Source organism: Leptonychotes weddellii, chromosome X (assembly GCF_054177405.1).
Source record: "Leptonychotes weddellii isolate Sample4059 chromosome X, ASM5417740v2, whole genome shotgun sequence".
Classification (NCBI taxonomy): Eukaryota; Metazoa; Chordata; class Mammalia; order Carnivora; family Phocidae; genus Leptonychotes; species Leptonychotes weddellii.
The window spans coordinates 47,091,881-47,114,975 of record NC_138385.1 but is presented as its reverse complement, the minus strand read 5'-3'; the positions used below and the strand labels follow the sequence as shown (position 1 = coordinate 47,114,975).

The window sequence follows — 23,095 nt, the reverse complement described above, 5'->3', positions numbered from 1 at the left end:
AGATACATAGATCAACAGAACAGAAAACCCAGAAATGTACCCACCACTATATGGTCAATTAATCTTCAACAAAGCAGGAAAGAATATCCAATGGGTAAAAGACAGTCTCTTCAACAAATGTTGTTGGGAAAACCGGAGAGCAACATGCAAAAAATGAAACTGGACCACTTACTTATACTATACACAAAAACAGACACAGAATGATGAAAAGAGCTAAATGTGACACAGGAAACCCTCAAAATCCTAGAGGAGAACACAGGCAGCAACCTCTTTGACATTGGCTGTAGCAACTTCTTACTAGATATGTCTCCTGAGGCAAGGGAAATAACAGCAAAAATAAACTATTGGGACTTCATCAAAATAAAAAGTTTCTGCACAGTGAAGGAAATAATCAACAAAACTAAAAGGCAACCTACAAAATTGGAGAAGACATCCTCAAATGATGTATCTGATGAAGGGTTAGTATCCAAAATCTATAAAGAACTTGTCAAACTCCACACCCAAAAAACAAATAATCCAGTTAAAAAATGGGCAAAAGACATGAACAGACATCAGCAGACACATGAAAAGATGCTCAACATCACTGATCATCAGGGAAATACAAATCAAAACTACAATGAGATATTACCTCACACCAGTCAGAATGGATAAAATTAACAACACAGGAAACAAAAGGTCTTGGCGAGGATGTGGAGAAAGGGGAACCCTCTTACACTGTTGAGGGGAATGCAAACTAGTGCAGCCACTCTGGAAAACAGTATAGAGGTTCCTCAAAACATTAAAAGTAGCACTGTACAATCCAGCAATTGCACCACAGGGTATTTACCCAAAGAATACAAAAATATTATCTCAAAGGGATATATGCACCCTGATGTTTATAGCAGCACTATCAACAATAGCCAAATTATGGAAAGAGCCCCAATGTCCATTGACTGATAAATCGAAAAAGATGTGAGATATATATACGATATAGGAATACTACTCAGCCATAAAAAAGAATGAAATCTTGCCATTTGCAACATGGATGAAGCTCATTACTATTACACTAAGCGAAATAAGACAGAAAAAGACAAACACCACATGATTTCACTCATATGTGGAATGTAAGAAATAAAAGACACAAACATAGAGGGGGGAAGAAAAAGAAGAAAACCAAGAAACAGACTCCTAACTATAGATGACAAGCTGATAGTTACCAGAGGGGAGGTGGGTGGGGATGGGGGGTGAGGGAGGGTTGGGAGGGGGCACTTAAATAGGTGATTGGGATTAAGGAGGGCATTTGTGATGAGCACCAGGTGTTATATATAAGTGTTGAATCACTAAATTCTACATCTGAAACTAATGTGTATGTTAACCGGAATTTAAATAAAAACTTGGAAAAAATAAAGAATATTTACAGTCCCCAAAAAAAGAAATAAAATGGCAAGATCTTTACTGTTATAATCCAATAATTTTAATTTAATATAATGAAAATAAAACTTAATATCATTAATGATCTAATCCTACCTTTTAGATCTAGGAAAGTAAAGCGGGAAAAGTTCTAGACCTAGACGCATTAATTAGCAGGTCACTTAATCTCTCAGATTCATCTATAAAATGGGAATCAGTCCACTTTCCTTACCTTTCATGAGGCTGTTGTACCATAAATGAGCTAACATATATGCAAGGTATTTTATAAACTCCAAAAGACTAATCAAACATAAGATACCGCTAAACTTCACAAAGGTCAACAAACAACTCAAAATACACGTACCCAGGTTTTTTGTTTTTTTTTTTTTAAAGATTTTATTTATTTATTTGAGAGAGAGAGAATGAGAGAGAAAGCACATGAGAGGGGGGAGGGTCAGAGGGAGAAGCAGACTCCCTGCCGAGCAGGGAGCCCGATGCGGGACTCGATCCAAGGACTCCAGGATCATGACCTGAGCCGAAGGCGGTCGCTTAACCAACTGAGCCACCCAGGCGCCCCACGTACCCAGGTTTTTTGAGATCACACATTGAAAGCTCTTTGGCCACACTACCCCACGATACCATTGTCATTAGCAACATTAAAAATAAAGAGCAATAATATGACATGTGATTTGTATATTTTCTACAGAATTATTCATGCTCTACACTTTCATTATTTTAAAAAGCAAATAAACCGAAGTGTGCTCCATGAGGGATCTAAGGTGACAACTTTCAGAAGTCCCACAACTACAAATTAAGGAATGACATGATAATCAACTGCATTTTACAGATAAGACAAAATATGGCAACTTATTATAGACCTTGATAATGACACCATGGAAACTGAACACAGAAACTGATCTAGTCAGTGGCTCTCTATTACATTCTGAGAAAAGGGGCTTTCTACAGTGAATGAAATGTATTAATGCTGAACAGTCTGGAAAACATGACAAAATAATTATAAGTAAGTATAAGAAAAGAAATTATTCTTTGTGTATCTGTCCTACAACCATAAATTAATAAGTCTTACTCTTCTCAACATCATTTTGTGAAATCCCTAGCACTATGGAAAACATGCAATAAAAACACAAGATTGTCCTTAGTTTCTAGTAACAACATTTTTGGACTTTGGCTAAGGTTAAATTTAATACTTAACTAGAAGCTATAAAGACACCAGAAAATTCCCAAAACTCCATTTACTGCACTAGTAAGCAAAATTCTCTTCATCAAAATGAACTTATCTTTCCTCAAATTTAAAACTTCATATTGTGGTAAAAGAATTTCTTAAAATAGATAATTCAACCTTTTGAAGAAAAATTCAGAATAAATTAAAAACTCAAATTTATAAATTTTAAAGTATTTGAAAAATATAAAAACACATTTGCAAGTTGTTAATGAATATGGCTGATTATAAGCTCTCAATGGAAACTATGAGTTCAACAATGCTATCATGATTTTAACATATAAAGAAAAAATCTGCCTCATTAGTTCTCATAAAACTTTTCAATATCAAAGAAGATTTCAGGGCGCCTGGGTGGCTCAGATGGTTAAGCGTCTGCGTTCGGCTCAGGTCATGATCTCAGGGTCCTGGGATCGAGTCCCGCATCGGGTTCCCTGCTCAGTGCAGAGCCTGCTTCTCCCTCTCCCTCTGCCACTCCCTCTGCTTGTGCTCTTCCGTCTATCTCTCTGTCAAATAAATAAATAAAATCTTTAAAAAGAAAAAAAAAAGATTTCACAAATGAAACCTAATATCATTTATAGTGCCAATTTGAATTTCAAAGACATTTACAATACAGTATAACAATACTGAGATAATTTTACCTACCTGCAACTGATGAATACTACTTTGTCTAATGCTTTTTATACTAACTGCCAAGATATATATATATATATAATCTTAAGAATCTGGGGGTATAAATTCAGGTATTATCTAGTATTGCTTATCAATAAATTATATTAACAAAGTAATACCTCAAAGTGAATGCATCTTATTTATTCACAGTTTGAGATGAGTCAAATAAAAAATTGCCAACTGGTTAATTTATTCAACACAGGTTTTAACATATTCATTTTTCAACCATTTGCATCTTTTTCACCACACTATACGTTGTTGCAAAAATTGTATTTTTACTTAGTTGTATGTGCTTTGTTCTAAGGCCAAGCATTTCTGATTTGCACAGTATATGTTAAACTGCTACCCAGCTGTTTATTCCTGCAAATAAATGTTTAATGGATACCCATAACAGTTACAAAAATCAGACTATCCAAAAGTTACTGTTCCAGATATTAGCAATATAAAAAACCACCGTATTCAATTTTGAATTGCTACAATAAAATATATTGGTGTATCTTTTTCTCTACTCTTACCAACTTCAAATATTAACACACGTTATGGAATATAGCTGAAATACTAACCTCTTGTCACATTTTTCCAGGAACAAAATTTCGTAAGATGATGTACTGCAAGTACTGCTGGTTGTCTACACAGCAACCATTAGTCTCTTCCTCCCTGACACAAGAAATGCAATTCCAGAACTAGGGAAAGGATCATGGCTGATTAAAGCCAATTATAGCAATTTACATCCCTTTGCTGCTGACTTGATTTAGGAGTGAGCTGGTTATCCAGTTTTAGCCAATGAGACAAGGGAGAGTGTGCTGGGAGCTCCTGATGAAGACTCTGTAGTATAATAATAAAAAAAAGGGGATACATATGGGGCACCTGGTGGCTCAGTTAAGCATCTGCCTTCAGCTAAGGTCATGATCTCAGGGTCCTGGGATGGAGTCCCATATGGGGCTCTCTGCTCAATGGGGAGTCTGCTTCACCCTCTACCCCTGTGCTCTCTTTCTCTTTCTCTCTCACTTTCTCTCAAGTAAACAAATTAAATCTTTAAAAAAGATAAAAGGGATACATATGTTAGGAAAACTCTCCTCCTTCCTATCATGTTTGGAGGTCTTTGCTGCATGAAAATCTGTTTAGAATTTTGGCAACCACTTTGAAACTCTAGACAGCAAACTAAGAGAAGTGCAGAACAGCTACTCCAAAGCTCTAATGTGATTAAGATGCTCGATTAATGAGAAAAAATACAAAAACAAGTAACAAAATGGCAATAAATACATATCAATAATTACTTTGGATGTAAATGAACTAAAAGCTCCAATCAAGACATACGGTGACAGAGTACATAAAAAAAAAAAACAAGACCCACCTATATGCTACCTACAAAAGACTCATTTACCTGCACATTAAAAGAGAGGGGATGGAGAAACAATTATGCAAATGAATGTCAAGAGAAAGCCAGGATAGCAACACTTATGTTGGACAAAATAGACTTTAAAACAAAGACTGTAACAAAAGACAAAGGATACTATATAATTAAAAAAGAGACAATCCAACAAGAGGATATAAGAATTGTAAATGTTTATGCGCCCAACATGGGAACACCCAAATAGACAAAAGAGTTAATAACAAACATAAAGAAACTGATAATAATACGATAATAGTAGGGGACTTAAAACACCCCACTTACATCGATGAGATTCATCATCTAAACAGACAATCAACAAGGAAACAATGGCTTTGAATGACATGCTACACCAGATGGATTTAACAGATATATTCACATCATTCCATCCTAAAACAGAATCACATTCTTTTCAAGCACCATGGAACATTCTCCATAACAGATCACATATTAGGCCATAACACAAGTCTTAAATACAAAAACACTGAAGTCCTATCATGCACCTTTTCTGAACACAAAGCTATGAAACTAGAAATTAAGTGCAAGACAAAAATCTGGAAAGACCACAAATACATGGAAGTTAAACAACACGGTCCTAAACAATGAATGGGTCAACTAGGAAATCAAAGAAGAAATAAAAAAATACATGGAAACAGGGGTACCTGGGTGGCTTAGTCCGTTGGGCGTCTACCTTCAGCTTGGGTCATGATCCCGGGGTCCTGGGATCGAGCCCTGCATCAGGCTCCTGCTCAGTGGTGAGCCTGTTTCTCCCTCTACCTCTGCCCTTACCCCCTACTCGTGCTTGCTCTCCCATGCTGTCTCTCTCTCGAATAAATAAATCTTTAAAAAATATACATGGAAACATATGAAAATGAAACCACAACAGTCCGAAGTCTTTTGGGTGCAGCAAAAGCAATTCTAAGAGGGAAGTATATAGCAACACAGGCCTACCTCAAGAAGCAAGAAAAGTCTCAAATGAACAACCCAACCTTACATCTAAAGGAGCTAGGAAAAAAAAAACAACAACAATGAAACCTAAAGCCAGCATAAGGAAGAAAGTAATAAAGATTAGAGCAGCAAAAATGATATAGGAACTAAAAAAGGCAATACAACATATCAATGAAACCAGGAGTAGGTTCTTTGAAAAAATTAATACAACTGATAAACCTTTAGCTGACTTATCAAAAAGAAAAGAGAAAGGACCCAAATAAAATCACAAATGACAGAGGAGAAATAACCAACATCACAGAAATACAAACAACTGTAAGAGAATATTCTAAAACATTATATGTCAACAAACTGAAAAACCTAGAAGAAATGGATAATTCTAACGAACATAAACTACCAAAACTGAAGCAGGAAGAAATAAAAAATTTAACCAGATTACCACCAATGAAATTCAAATAGTAATCAAAAAACTACCAACAAACAAAAGTCCAAGGCCAGATGGCTTCACGGGTGAATTCTACCAAATATTTAAAGAAAAGTTAATACCTTTTCTTCTGAAAGTATTCTAAAAAAACAGAAGAGGAAGGAAAACTTCCAAATTCAGTCTCTGAGGACAGTATCACCCTAACACCAAAACCAGATAAAGACACCACAAAAAAAAGAGAACTTCAGGCCAATATCTCTGATGAACACAGATACAAAAATCCTCAATAACATACTAGCAAACCAAATCCAACAATACATTAAAAAAAATCATACACTACAATAAAGTGGGATTTATTCCTGAGATGTAAGGGTGGTACAATATTCACAAACCAATCAATGTGATACATCATCACATCAATAACAGGAAGAATAAAAACCATATGATCATTTCAAGAGATGCGGAAAAAGCACTTGACAAAGTACAACATCCATTCATGATAAAAACCCTAAACAAAGTGGTCTAGAGGGAACATACCTCAACAGAATAAAGGCCTTATATGAAAACCCCACAGCTGCTGGAGTGGTGGGGGGTGGGAGGGATGGGGTGGCTGGGTGATAGACATTGGGGAGGGTATGTGTTACAGTGAGCGCTGTGAATTGTGTAAGACTGCTGAATTACAGACCTGTACCTCTGAAACAAACAATACATTATATGTTAAAAAAAAAAAAAAAGATAACAGGATGGGAAAAATGAAGGGGAGTAAATCGGAGGGGGAGACAAACCATGAGAGACTATGGACTCTGAGAAACAACCTGAGGGTTCTAGAGGGGAGAGAGGTGGGGGGATGGGTTAGCCTGGTGATGGGTATTAAAGAGGGCATGTACTGAATGGTGTTATACGCAAACAATGAATCATGGAACACTACATCAAAAAATAATGATGTAATGTATGGTGATTAACATAACATAATAAAATAAAAAAAAAAGAAAACCCCACAGCTAAGATCATACCCAATGGTGAAAAATTGAGAGGTATTCCTATAAGATCAGGAACAAGACAAGGATGTCCACTCTCACCACTTTTATTGAATATAGTACTGGAAGCCCTAGCCACAGCAGACAATAAAAAGAAATAAAAGGCATTGAAATTGGTAAGAAAGAAGTAAAACTGCCACTATTTGCAGATGACATGATGGTATACAAATAAAATACTAAAGACTCCATCAAAATACTACTAGAACTGATAAATAAAGTTGCAGATACAAAATCAATGTACAGAAATCTGCATTCCTTTACAGTAGTAATGAAGCAAAATAATAACGATGAAGCAGCAGAAAGTGAAATTAAGAAAACAATCCCCCTTACAATTGTACCAAAAACAATAAAATATGTAGGAATAAACTTAATCAATAAAGTGAAAGACCTGTACTCTGAAAACTATAAAACACTGATGAAAGGAATTCAATAGAACACAAAGAAACGGAAAGATATTCCATACTCATGGAATGAAAGAACAAATATTGTTAAAAATTCTGTTAAAATGTCTATGCTGCTCAGAGCAATCTATACTTTCAATGCCATCCCAATCAAAATACCAATGGCATTTTTCAAAATGCTGGAACAAACAATCCTAAAATTTGTATGAAACCAGAAAAGACCCCAAATTGCCAAGGAAATGTTGAAAAAGAGAAACAAAGCTGGGGGCATCACATTGCCTGATTTCAAGCTATATTACAAAGCTGTGATCACCAAGACAGCATGGTACTGGCACAAAAACAGACACATTGATCAATGGAACAAAATTCAAATCAAAGCCACACTGATATACCACTTTACACCAGTTAGAATGGCAAAAATTGACAAGGCAAGAAACAACAAATGTTCGAGAAGTTGTAGAGAAAGGGGAACCCTCTTACACTGTTGGTGGGAATGCAAGTTGGTACAGCCACTTTGGAAAACAGTGTGGAGGGTCCTCAAAAATTTAAAAATAGAGTTACCCTATGACCCAGCAATTGTACTACTCGACATTTATCCCAAAGACACAGATGTAGTGAAAAGAAGGGCCACATGCACGCCAATGTTCATAGCAGCAATGTCCACAATAGCCAAACTGTGGAAGGAGCCGAGATGCCCTTCAACAGACGAATGGATAAAGAAGATGTGGTCCATATACAATGGAATATTACTCAGCCATCAGAAAGGATGAATACCCACCATTTGCACTGACATGGATGGAACTGGAGGAGATTATGCTAAGTGAAATAAGTCAAGCAGAGAAAGTCAATTATCATATGGTTTCACTTACTTGTGGGACATAAGGAACAGCATGGAGGACATTAGGAGAAGAAGGGAAAAATGAAGGGGGGAAATCAGAGGGGGAGACGAACCATGAGACTATGGACTCCCAGAAACAAATTGAGGGTTTTAGAGGGGAGGAGGGTACAGGGATGGGTTAGGCTGGTGATGGGTATTAAGGAGGGTACGTGTTTCATGGAGCACTGGGTGTTATACGTAAACAATGAATCATGGAACACTACATCAAGAACTAATGATGTACTATACACTAACATAATAAAAAATAAATTCTGTACTACCCAAATCAATCTACAGATTTAATGCAATCCCTGTCTAAAGAGAAACAGCATTTTTCACAGAACTAGAACAAACAATCCTAAAATTTGTATGGAACCACAAAAAAAGCCCAAATAGCCAAAGCAATCTTGACAAAGAAAAATAAAACTAGTAGTATCACAATCCCAGATTTCAAGTGATACTACAATGCTATAGTATTCAAAAACAGTATGGTATCGGCACAAAAATAGACACTTAGATCAAAAGAACAGAATAGAAAATCCAGAAACAAACCAACAATTACATGATCGATTAATCTTTGACAAAGGAGGAATGAATATCCAATGGAAAAAAGACCGTCTCTTCAACAAATGGTGCTGGGAAAACTTGATAGCAAGATGAAAAAAAATGAAACTGGACCACTTTTTTCACCATACATGAAAATAAATTCAAAATGTAATAAAGACCTAATGCGAATCTTGAAACCATAAAAATCTAGAAGAGAGCACAGAAAGTAATTTCCCTGATAATGGCTACAGCAACATTTTTCTAGATATGTCTCCTGAGGCATGGGAAACAAAAGCAAAAATAGACTATTGGACTACAGCAAAATAAAAACCTTCTACACAGCAAAGTAAACAATCAATGAGACTAAAAGACAACCTACAGAGTGGGAGAAGATATTTGCAAATGACATATCCAATAAACAGTCAGTATCCAAAATATACAAAGAACTTAGAAAACTCAACACCTCCCCCCAAAAAATAATCCAATTAAAAATGGGTAGAAGACATGAAGAGACATTTCTCCAAAGAAGTCATACAGATGGCTAACAGACACATGAAAAGATGCTCATCATCAGTCATCATCAGGGAAATGCAAATCAAAACTACGATATACCACCTCACACCTGTCAGAATGACTAAAATCAAAAACACAAGAAGCAACAAGTGTTGGTGAGGATGTGCAGAAAAAGGAACACTCTTGCCTTGTTGGTGGGAATGCAACTGGTGTGCCCACTGTGGATACCAGTATGGAGACTCCTCAAAATGTTAAAAATAGAATTGCCCTACAATCCAAGAATGGCCCTACTGTGTATTTACCCAAAAATACAAAAACACTAATTCAAAAGGATACAGGCACCCCTATGTTTATAGGAGCATTATTTACAATAGCCAAATTATGGAAGCAGCCCAAGTGTTCACTGGCTGATGAATGGATAAACAAGATGTAGTATAGATATACAATGGAATATTATTCGGCCATAAAAAAGAATGAAATCTTGCCATCTGCAACAACATGGATGGAGATAGAGAGTAAAATGCTAAGCAAAATAAGTCAGTCAGAGAAAGACAAATACCATATGATTTCACTCATGTGGAATTTAAGAAACAAAATAATGAGCAAGTGAAAAGAAAAAAGAAAGACAAACCAATAAAGAGTGTCTTAACTATAGAGAACAAACTGATGGATACCAGATGGGAGTTGGATGGGAGGATGGGTCAAATAGGTGATGGGGATTAAAGAGAACACTTACCATGATAGCGTACTTCAGTATAGAATTGTTGAATCACTATATTGTACACCTGAAGCCAATATTACACTGTATGTCAACTGGAAATTTTTTTGTTTTTATTTAAATTCCAGTTAGTTAACATACAGTGTAATACTAGTTTCAGGTGTACAATATAGCACTTCAACACTTCCATACACCACCTGGTGCTCACCACAATTGCACTCCTTAATCCCCATCACCTATTTAACCAATCCCCACCACCACCTACCTTCCCTCTGGGAACCATCTGTTTGTTTTCTATAGTTAAGTAACTGGAATTTAAATAAAAACTTTTTAAAAGTGTTCATTAACAAATTCTTCAATGATCAACCTACTGACCCACCTACCTCCTCACCTTCCCACCTCCCATCTACCTATCCTTGTACTTGCTTAAACCACTTTTAGTTGGGCACTATGTCACTTGTAGCCTAAATCAAACTTATTTGTACACAATGATAAAAAATAGCTTCCTCTAAATTGTAATGATTACATTTTTAAAATTTATTCCTTTTTCTTACTGATATTACTCCATTTTTGCCCAGGAAGTTCAGGTTACTTTGTATTTTTGAGTTAAAATATTAGAATCCAAAATTAAAAAGTAGAATTTTGGATTACTATTAAAGTGATATCTTTATTTTATTCATCGACTAGAGAGTTGGTTCATTTGCAAATCTAAGAGGGAAGTTTTCATCCTGCTTTAATATTATCATGCCAGAAAAGGGAAAACAATGTTCAATATTTGCAAAAACAAAAAACAAAAACACCGGGGCAGAAAAATACAAGTTATTGCCAATACTTCAGAAAGATAAAATCTCTTCTTGCTAAAGGAACTACATGGCATTATGCAAGTAACAGGCAACAATCTTTTACCTAAGAATTTTCTGGATTTGTGAGACTAAAGTGGGAATTAGTGTATTGTACCTTTTCATCGTCTACTGAATAAAATAAGATATAGTAGCTGTTTTTATTCCCTCATATAAACTACAAAAGCATCCTGTGGTGTATAAACTACAGTCACCACAACTAAAGGATATAGGATTGATTCATCCCTTACCTTCCTAACTCTAGGAGTTAGGCACTTTTCATTCCTCATTATAGATATGACTACTTTACAATACTAAATAGTATTCTAGTAAATTAAGAAAGTAAATGCACCTCATTAGGTGCTAGTCTGTACAAAAGAAATACTTTATTCACCTGATGGAATGGTTCTCTTGATGTGTGTGAAATACAACATGAAAAAAAATGGCAACAACACCAGCTTTTGAGTTAGACAGACACGGGTTCAAATCTTGACTCTGCTATCTCTAGCTCTCCCTGAGCTCCAGTTTATTCAGCAGCAATATACACCAATAGCTCATGCACATGGCTATAGTACAAACTGAATGCAATTAAATAAACTGTGTAAAGCACCAGGTTATAGAAGCTGTCACACAGACATATATGTACTGTGGGGAGCCTGCTTCTCCCTCTGCCTGTCGCTCCCCCTGCTTGTGCTCTCTCTCCCCCTCACTCCCTCTCTCTTTCTGACATATAAATAAAATCTTAAAAACAAAACAATCTATGTATAGAAGTATTTTTGGCTCAAACTGGAAATTTTCCTACTTATTTCAAGCAGCATTCAGGATCAAAGCTCTGATATAACAAAACAATCTGGATTGTTCCTGATGGGAGTTTATGATATGTGGACTTATGCTATGATAGTAGACATATCACCATTTCTATTTTAGTATTTAGACCAATTTTGGAATAACCAAAAGTACTAAATTTAATGTTCAAAAGATCAATAAAGCCTTTAGGTTGAATACTTAAGAATTACTTTTGAAAACAAGTAAAGTCAACAACAATAAAAAAAATAATACACTATCCTATATGTTTATATTAGAGTATGGTGTTACCGACTTTCCAAGTACTTTGAGGTATTTTCCAAGCAATGATGATGAGTCTACACTGATTTATTTGCATCTTTGCCCTGGCCTCCTTGTAATCAAAAATTAAAAATCAAGAGGCTGCTGGTTATGGCTACAATATTGTTTATGGCCAAAAGATACATATTTTATTCTCCCTTGATGAAATAATAAGTAGCATATGTGAGAATCTAATTGTAGATTTTGGCCTAATAAACATCAACTCTATAAATAAGCTAACACATCTGGTCTAAAAGGAGAAAACAAGTCATATGTCAGTATTCATATTATTATAAAGCTGTCTTTACCTGATATTTTGGATTTACCAAAATATTAAAACCAATATTCTATATATGTAGTGTATCAAGGACTAAAGTTTGACTTCTATTTGTTTGATACAACTAGCTACAATAAACATGAATGACCATTAAAGGGACCATCACTTTTGGTAATGACCATTACTTTTGGTAATCTGTCATTTGATCAGATTGTGGATTTGACAGGCACATGCTAAAAGAGTAGTGTACAAAAACATGATAATTAGCAAGGGAGAGACCCTAAATGATTGGCCTTCATTAGGGTATAATTACAGAGTCATCAGAAAGTGGTAACAACTTTCTTTCTGAAAAAAAAAAAAAAAAATGCTCATTAAGTGAGGCTAAGGTTAAGTAGAAAACAATTAACTCATGGTGTGTGGCTATGGACAGAAAACACACGACTCTCAATAGGAAACAGACGCTTTAAAAAAAGCAAACGAAGAGGAACACATAAAACTGTTCCTCTTTGTATAAGACATTACTGTCTATGTAAAAATCCCAAGGAACCTATAAAAAAAATCCCCAGAATAAGTGAGTTCAGCAAGATGCCAGGATACATCTCAATGCATAAAAAACAACTGCATTTCTAGATACCCATAATGAACATATGAAAGCCAACATTAAAAAGACAATGCCACTTATAATTGCCCCAAAGAGAAGTAACAACTTAGGTATACAATTAACAAAACATGCACAGGATTGGGATGCTGAAAATTCACAATTCTGTAGAAAGAAATTGAAGTCAACCTACATAAATGGAGAGTCATACATTGTGAGTGAACTGGAAGACTCAAAATAATAAAGGTATCAATTCCCCCCAACTTGATTTATAGCATTAATGCAATTCCTAAATTCTAGCAACATTTTCTCGACATAGAAAAGCTTATTAGAATATTTATATGAAAAGGCACAAACTCTGGAATAAATAAAACAATTTTGACAAAAAAGAATCAATTTGGAGGAATTATTCTACCTGATTTTAAATCCTAATATATAGCTGCAGTAATAAAGACAGTGTGGTATTGGTGTGGGAAAAGACATACACATCAATGGAACAGAATATAAAATCCACAAATAGACCCATCAAAGTACAGCCAACTGATTTTTGACAAATATGCAAATTAATTCAGTGGAGAAAAAACAGTCTTTATAACAAACTGTGCCAAAGCAATCGGATAACCTTATGTTAAAAAAATTAACACTGACCTAAACCTCACACCTTATACAAAAATTACAGTAGATCATGGGATTAAACATAAAACATACTGTAATTTTTTTTGAAAAATAGGAGAAAATATTCTGGATCTATACCCAAGAAAAAAGTGATAAATTGGACCTCATCAAAATTTAAAACATTTCACCTGCAAAATATCCTGCTTAAAGAGGATGCCAGACAAGCCACAGACTTGGGGGAAATATTTGCAAACTACATACTTAACAAAGGACACATATATAAAACATATAAAGAACTCTCAAAAATCCACAGGAAAAAGCCAATCCAATGAAAAAATGAGCAAAAGATACGAACAGATTTTCAACAAAAAGGATGTAAGAATGGCAAACAAACACATGAAAAGATGTTCAAAATCAGCCATAAGAGAAATGCAAATTATAAATCCAATGAGATATCACTACACAACTATCAGAATGGCTAAAAAAGTGAAAACATCAAATGTTGAGGAGCATGTGGGGAAACTGAATCATGAAATTCTGATGGAAATGTAAAATGGTACAGCCCCCCTGGAAAACAGTTTTTCAGTTTAAAACTAAACATGTAATTACCATATGGCCCATCAATTATACACTTGGGCATTTATCCCAGACAAATGAAAACTTATGTTCACAGAGAATTCTATAAACAAATATTCATAGCAGCTTTATTTGTAACAGACACAAGTGAAAAAAGCCCAGATGTTCTTCAACAGGTGAATAAGTGAAGCTTGGTATGTCCATAGCATGGAATACTATTCAGCAATAACAAGGAACCAACTACTAATGCATGCAACCACCTGGATGAATCTGCAGGTTAACTACAATGAGTGAAAAGAGCCAATGGCAAAAGGTTACATACTATACAGTTCTATTTACATAACATTCTCAAAATGACAAAATAATGGAGCTGGAAGAGAGATTAGTGGTTACCAAGAGTTAGAAATTGGGGGAAATGGTAGGAAGGAGATGAGCTATGGTTATAAAATGGAAACAGGAAAGATCCTTGGGGTGATGTAACTGCTCACTTCTGTTAGTTGACTGTGGTGATGGATACATGACCTGACATATATGTTAAAATTATACAAAACTAAACACATATTCATGCCCTACCTCCACAAAATGTAACATTAACATCATTGATAATGCATATATAAAAAAGCAACAACAACAACAAGCCAAGAACCTGTACCATTTTTTCATTATTTACAAAAGGGAAATCAAAAAGATTTTTTGATGTAGCCAACAAGAATGTCAAGGATCTATTACACGGTGATACTCTCTTACATCAATAAAAGAAAATAAAAACCATATGGTTCAATATCTGCAAATCAATGTGATACATCATATCAATATCAGAAAGAATAAATAGATGCAGAAAAAGCACTTGACAAAGTACAACATTCATTCATGATAAAAACTCTCAACAAAGTAGAGATAGAACATACCTCAACAAAATAAAGGCCATATATGAAAAACCCACACCTAATATCAGCCTCAATGGAGAAAAAGTGAAAGCTTTTCCTCTATAGTCAGGAACAAGACAGGGATGTCCACTCTCACCACTGCTGTTCAACACAGTACTAGAAGTCCCAGCATCAGCAATCAGACAACACAAAGAAATAAAAGGCATCCAAATCAGCAAAGAGGAAGTCAAACTTTCACTATTTGCAGATGGCATGATTCTCTATACAGAAAACACGAAAGACTGCACTAGAAAATTGCTAGAACTGATATACAAATTCAGTAAAGTCGCAGTATACAAAAACAACGTACAGAAATCTGTTGCATTTCTGTACAACAATGACACGGCAGAAAGAGCTATCAAGGAATCAATCCCATTTACAAATGCTCCAAAAACAGTAAGATAACTAGGAATAAACCTACGGGCAAAAGATCCGAACTCTGAAAACTATAAAACACTGATGAAAGGAAATGAAGATGACACAAAGAAATGGAAAAACATTCCATGCTCACGGACTGGAAGAACAAATGTTGTTAAAATGTCTATATTACCCAAAGCAATCTACACAGTTCATGCAATCCTTATCAAAATAATAACAGTATTTTTCACAGAATGAGAACGAACAATCCTAAAATTTGTATGGAACACAAAAGACCCCAAATAGCAAAAAACAATCTTGAAAAAGAAAAGCAACACTGCAGGCATCACGATTCCAGACCTCAAGTTATATTACAAAGTTGTAGTGATCAAGACAGTATAATACTGGCACAAAAATAGACACATAATTCAATAGAACAGAATAGAAAACCGAGAAATGGACCCACAACTATATGGTCAATTAATCCTCGACAAAGCAGGAAAGAACAGCCAATGGAAAAAAGTCTCTTCAACAAATGGTGTTGGGAAAACTGGACAGCAATATTCAAAAGAATGAAACTGGACCACTTTATTATACCATACATAAAAATAAACTCAAAATGGACTAAAAACCTAAATGTGAGACCTAAACTATAAAAATCCTAGAAGAGACCACAGGCATTAACTTCTCTGACATCTGCCATAGCAACTTTTTTCTAGATAGGTCCCCTGAGGCAAGGCAACAAAAGGAAAAATAAACTATTGAGGCTACATCAAAATAAAAAGCTTCTGCACAGTGAAGGAAGCAATCAACAAAACTTAAAAAGGCAACCAGAATGGGAGAAGATATTTGCAAATGATATATATGATAAAGGGTTAGTAACCCAAGTATATAAAGAAGTTGTAAAACTCAACACCCCCCCAAAAAATAATCCAATTAAAAAATGGGTAGAAGACATGAATAGACATTTCTCCAAAGAAGATAGCCACATGGCCAACAGACACATGAGAAGATGCTCATTATCACTTATCATCAGGGAAATGAAAATCAAAACTACAATGAGATTATCACCTCACATTTGTCAAAATGGCTAAAATCAACAACACAAGAAACAACAGGTGTTAGTGAGGATGTGGAGAAAAAGGAACCCTGTTGCAGTGTTGATGAGAATGCAAACTGGTGTAGCCACTGTGGAAAACAGTATGGCAGTTCCTCTAAAAATTAAAAATAGAACTCCCCTAGGATCCAGCAATCCCACTACAGGGCGTTTACCCAAAGAATACAAAAACAGTAATTAAAAGACCATGCACCCCTATGCTTATAGTAGCATTATTTACAACAGTCAATATATGGAAGCAGCCCATGTGTCCATCAATTGATGAATGGCTAAAGAAGATGTGGTATATATACACAAGGAATAATATTCAGCCATAAAAAAGAATGAAATCTTGCCATTTTCAATGACATGGATGGAGCTAAAGAGTAAAATGCTTAGCAAATTAAGTCAGTGAGAAAAAGACAAATACCATATGATTTCATTCATGTGGAATTTAAGAAACAAATGAGCAAAGGGAAAAAATAGAGAAGCAAACCAAGAAACAAACTGTTACCACAGGAGAGGTGGGTGGGGGAATGGGTAGAATAGGTCATAGGGATTAAGGAGTGCACTTGTGATGAGCACCTGGTGACCTATGTATGGAATTGTTTAATTACTATAATGTATACCCAAAACTAATATAATAGTGTATGTTAACTGGAAAACAAAAACTTAAAAAAAATGAATTTTCTCACTTAGAGACACTTAAAATATTACTTCCCAATATTCTCTCCTGATTTCGAAAATATGTCCCCAAATATTATGACCAATTGTTTTTATTTCAAACTTATAATTTTCCATTTTCCTACACTGAATATTATCTAAGAAGAGTTAAAAGAACACTGGAGCAGAATTAAATAATCCTGAGGTTTGATCTTGGGCTCCACCACTATCTAGGCTACGTGTGGTTTGGACATTTTTCAAGCCATTTTTCCCTTCAACAAACTAATCTCTATATAATGAGGATTCTATAAAAACTGCAACTAGTACTACCTCCTCTATCCTAGCACAGGATGGTTGTAAGAATCAAGTCATTAATGTGGCATGTTATTATCACCATTATCATCTAAGCAGAAAAAACTGAAAGTTATATTTTAAAAAAGGCAAACCATCTTATCAATTGACGTTTAGCAACCAATGTTATATGTTGGCTTCTTTTGAATAGATGTGAATAAGAAGTCATCAACTCAGTTTATCCTAAATAAATACTTTTCATACCTGGCATAACAAAACACTTCCACATGTTGAATGGTTTTGTCCTTCCTGCTAAGAGCAATGGCTTCTTCATTTTCAAGAATCTGCTCTTGCCAGGCTGGGCTTTCATTCACAACATCACTATTTTCCTAAACAAAATACAGATGAGAAACGTTAATTAAATTGTGCAATCTGAACCTCTACTTTTTTGTGAAAATGTATACCTTTCTCAATTAATACTTTGCCTCTGATCCCATCAAAATTCTGAAGTGACTCTAGCATAGTGTGCCATCTTCAAAGAGAAGAAAATTGTGTAAAAACCTATCCTCTCAAATGTTACCTCTGGTTTACAGTTTTCTATCAGGATATCTGACATTCTGATGCAGTCATTGGATGTGCCTGTTTTGAAATTACTTAAGAACTAGGATAACTAACCCTCTATCTGCTGAAAATCAAGTGTGTCTGGTATACATATTACTTGTTATTAACAAAGTTTTTGCATTTTGTTGTCCAAAAGCAGGCCCACGATTACTTCATTCTACTTACCTTTAGGTCATTGAAGGTTAGTCACTAGCCATGCCAAATTCTGATTTTATGTAAAAGTATTTTTGAAAAGTATTCAGCCTACTATAACTAAGGACTGTATAATAATCAACCTCTAAATATTTTATATTCAGAAAGACAATAAAAACAATAATATATGATAATGTATGTAAACTTATAAGGGTTGAAAGTGGCCCTTCAAAATTTTTAATAATTCCTAATTATATTTTATGGAAATAAGTTATATGCGTAGCAATATCTGAATACAGGGGATTTTTGGAAATGTCAAGATATGCTTTTTCCAAATGTCAAGGATCAATTTTTAATTCGTTTAAAATTTTAAACTATTTGGTACATATTTCTCAGAGAAAAAAATTTTTGAATATATATTCTCAAAGAACTAGTAGGGAAATATAACTACAATATTCTTCATTTTAAGTACATTCACCTCAAGAAATTTCTAAACTTGCAGATTTCATAAAATAGGACAATAATTATTTTCAAAGGCTTTTTTTCTCAGGGCCCCTGGGTGGCCCAGTCAGTTAAGCATTGAACTCTTGGTTTTGGCTCAGGTCATTATCTCAGGGTCCTGGGATGAAGCTCCAGGTCAGGCTCTGTGCTCAGCAAGGAGTCTGCTTCCCCCCTCTCTCTCCCTCTGCCCCTCCCTCAGCTCATGCACTCTCTCTCTTTTAAATAAATCTTTAAAAAGGCCTTTTTCGGGGTGCCTGGGTGGCTCAGATGGTTAAGCGTCTGCCTTCGGCTCAGGTCATGATCCCAGGGTTCTGGGATGGAGCCCCACATCAGGCTCCCAGCTCAGCGGGAAGCCTGCTTCTCCCGCTCCCTCTGCCTGCTGCTTCCCCTGCTTGTACCTGTCTCTCTCTCTCTGTCAAAAATGGGTAGAATCTTTAAAAATAAACAAATAAATAAAAAGGCCTTTTTCTCCTGAATTTAACATTTTAAACTGAAGAAAAGTAGGGCAGACATTGTTATTATTAAGTGTAATTATTAGATAGTGTTAAACATCCCAACATAGGTAGAAAAGGAGGTGAAATACAGGAACTCTGAATGTGTAGACATGGGGTTTCCAACCTGAAGACAAGACTGTGGATCAGCACACAAAGAGTGAAGGGCGAAAGGATACGGTAGAAAGAGAATGCTGGAGTAGAAGCAGCACTAAAATAAAAGAAACATCTACAAAAATATTTTTATTTTAATAAATCTAACCTAGTATCAAAATTTACTTTATAAAATTATCCTCACTCACCAGAATTTTCCATTCAGACAAATGAGGTATTTTTGTTGTCTTTTTGTGAGCATCTAGACTAAATTTTCTCAAGGAAGTACTAAATATGCTAAATATACTAAATAAGATAACCCTTATACATACTTCCTAAGAATAATGATCAACACAAATATACAAATATTTAAGGCACATACATAAAATAGTTAAATGTCTACTAGTAACATTTACTTTCTTGCAATATTATTTTCCAAATATTACTTGTTTCTCCACACTCTCATTTCATGCAACAGTATTATTCAAACTGAATCTTCACTGCATCTTCAACATCAATGGCTTTGTCACCCCTAGAAGCACGTTTTTAAGCGCATAAATTAATCAGTACAACTACAATGCTTATTGTGGTGTTTGGCACACAGTAAGTGCTTAATAAGTCTTAGCTATATTATTTTTAGCTAACTGAATACAATTTTATAGAATATATCATACTCCTTTCCCAACTGTCTAAACGCTTTTGAGATATAGCAGTTTCTGATTCCATGTATGATGCTCTCAGTAGGAAGTTCATTTCAAGCCACATATACCATTCACATAAAATTAGGACAGTTTTTTTTTCATCTGTCATAAAAATGAGTAAAATCCAGGACATAACCAACTCTCCATATTACTATGCCATACATGTCCTCTAAAAAACTTCTTTACAATGATATCCAATATTTGTAGTAGTGAGATTCTAACTTAGAAAAAAACTTACTAAATTTATATTAAATTTTTCCTTGTTTTTTGTTTTTACTAATTCTGTCAGATGACTTTTAAACTACCAATGACGCAGACCATTTCAAATTAATGTACTACCCCCCTCCCCGAATAGCTGGGTTTTTTTTTTCCTCAAAATATACTACTGAAAGAGCAACTAGTAATATGTGAGATTTTATGAGGACTGAATTTTTTTTCTGAAAGACTATTTTGGAGAAAAAAATCTTGCCTTGTATTTGGGAATGTAATGAGAAAATGGTATCAAGTATATATGATGTACTCTTCAGCCAACATGTCTATGTATATTTAAAAAGTGATATCTATATTTTGAAAGCATAAGAACATTAACTTAAAAAATGACTGCATAATTTTTGTTAAATAAATAAAAATGAGGAATCAATTCTATATTACAGAAGCTTAGGGTTTTCCTTAACGTAGGGTTATTATGTGATACAAAATACAATCTAGTAGATTAAAAATCAACTAAGAAGTTTACCTGGTATTCCTTTAGCCAGGACAGTATTCCTGAAAAGCTAAAACTGGCCCAGTTTCCACCATAGTAGCTTCTTCTGTAATAATAAAAAATAAGAGTAAAGAAAAGGGAAAAAAAATTAAGTCACTGATCTCCATCAGCAAACCACCCTGGACCCTTCAAATCATCTCAATATTGCTACCTCGGAGTTCAAAACAACTGGGATATTGGAAATACTAGGCTGAAATAAAAGTTGGCCTCTCAGATCCCAAAGGTAACTTTCCATTGTACAAGGAGTTAAAAAAATCTCTTTGGCCTACTCAGAGCTTTCTCCACTGATCAAATGCCACTGATCATGTGATTGTGAACAACTTGATATGGGCATTGAGCAGGGAATATGAACAAAATTTGACTCCTGGTTTAAAAAAAAATGGCTGGAGAGAAAACCTTGGTAGAACTCAAGTAAAGACAATGAAAAAACTGCTAAGTTTTCTATAAACATATTTAATTATTTATAGACAATTATATGTATAGACTACATATATACCCATACAGACAATTATATAGACACTGTCACCACCACCACCAAAGCCCCAAACCCATAACCCATAACCCATGCCAACATACACACCCACACACAAATGGCTACTCTATTCACTTAATTTTGATAAGTAAAGCAAGGAGAATATTCCTGCTGATAACTAGGTGAACTATTATTCTTCATTCCATAGTCCTGTGAAGATTATCATTCTGTTTTAGAGAACCCAGAGGTCTCCTAATTAGGATCAGGTAAACCTTGTAGAAATTGGACTTCTGATTAACTTCCTTAAGTAGGAGATGTGTGGCAAACCAGAATTCTCTAATTCTGTACTATATATCTGTACTGGGGCTTCCCATTTCTTAGAAAACTCTTCACGTTTATTTATTCTTTGTATGATGAACCCCAAAGTATACTCAGTCACACCTACAACATCCATTCTGGTTCTGCGGTGGGACAGATTCTTGGTTTGTTTTTTGTTTTTTGCTTCTCTGTATTTTTCTCTAATGAAATAAAAATCTATAAAAGCTCTTTTTAAAATGAGATGAAAATTAAAACCTTTAATATAATATCCAAAATTGGGAGGGGAAGATGGCAGAGGAGTAGGGGACCTTATTTCAACTGGTCCCCAGAACTGAGCTGGGTATCTACCAAACCACTCTGAGCACCCACGAAACCAGCCTGAGATGTAAGAAGATCTGGATCTCTACAAACAGAACATCAGAGGCGGTTGGTTTTGAGGTACGAAGCGGGGAGCCGTGATTCCACAGGCAGATATCAGAGGATAAACGGCAGAGGGAGGGTGCCTGGCCGTGGGTTTCCTACACCACCGGTAAGCAACAGCCTTGCGCTCTGGGGACGGGGCACAGACTCGCAGACCGGTTGCAGCAGGGAAAGGACTTTAGGGCAGCACCCTGGGCGGAAACCCAGAGTGGTGGGGTCACGTGTGCGAACTGGGAGCGGCTGGAGGTTTTAGAAGCACACAGGGCAGAGACGTGCCCTAACCTGGAGGCAGGACTGGGAGCGCTGCGGAGGGGCGCACAACCCAGGACGCTGCAGTTTATAGCAGCACCGACAGAAACGAAGACGGTGTGGCCTGGAGAGCTCAATGAAGAACAGACTGCGATGTCTCTGCTCTGAGGCAGAGGGTTGGAAACGGTCTCTTCTGCTCTGACTCACGGAAGAGACGCAGAAAGCCGCCAGGGAAAGCCTCCAGAGAACAAAAGCCCCAAAAACTGATTCCCGCTGAGCCCTTCCCACGCCACAGGGGGGCAGGGCAACTCCACCCAAACAGGGTTGCCTGAGTAACACCGCAGCAGGCCCCTCCCACAGAAGACAGGCTGGGAAAACAAGAGGCCAGCAACCCTAAGGTCCCAAAAAAACAGGTGCATTTTGCTTGGGTTCTAGTCAATAATTTGGACTCTATACATTGCCTCAAACACCCATCAACAGAATGACTAGGAGGAGGAGCCCCCAAAATAGAAAAGACTCAGAGATTATGACTTATGCTGAAGATTTACAAATGGATGCAGATATAACCAAGATGTCGGAGATGGAATTCAGGCTAAAAATTGTGAAGACAATGGCTAGAATGGAGAAATCAATTAATGGCAACATAGAGTCTCTAAGGGCAGAAATAAAAGCTGAACTGGCAGAACTTAAAAATGCTATCAATGAGATCCAATCTAATATAGATAATCTAAAGCTAGGGTAAGTGAGGCAGAAGAATGAATAAGCGACCTGGAAGACAACATAATAGATAAAAAGGGAAAAGAGGAGGCCAGGGAAAAACAACTCAGAATCCATGAAAAT

General features: G+C 35.7%; 1 protein-coding gene across 3 annotated transcripts in view; it reads right to left on the bottom strand.

The window, feature by feature from the left end:
• CHM (CHM Rab escort protein) overlaps positions 1-23,095 on the bottom strand; it is a 191,340-nt gene that overhangs the window by 123,430 nt on the left and 44,815 nt on the right. For all 3 annotated transcript variants that reach the window (XR_014141263.1, XM_081808560.1, XM_081808561.1), the window contains exons 3-4: positions 20,770-20,842; positions 17,759-17,883 (exon numbers count right to left, since the gene is read on the bottom strand). Coding sequence is in view for 2 of the 3 variants with exons in the window: in XM_081808560.1 (XP_081664686.1) it covers positions 17,759-17,883; positions 20,770-20,842 (198 nt within the window). In the remaining variant the exon portion in view is untranslated. The remainder of the gene's footprint in view (positions 1-17,758; positions 17,884-20,769; positions 20,843-23,095) is intronic.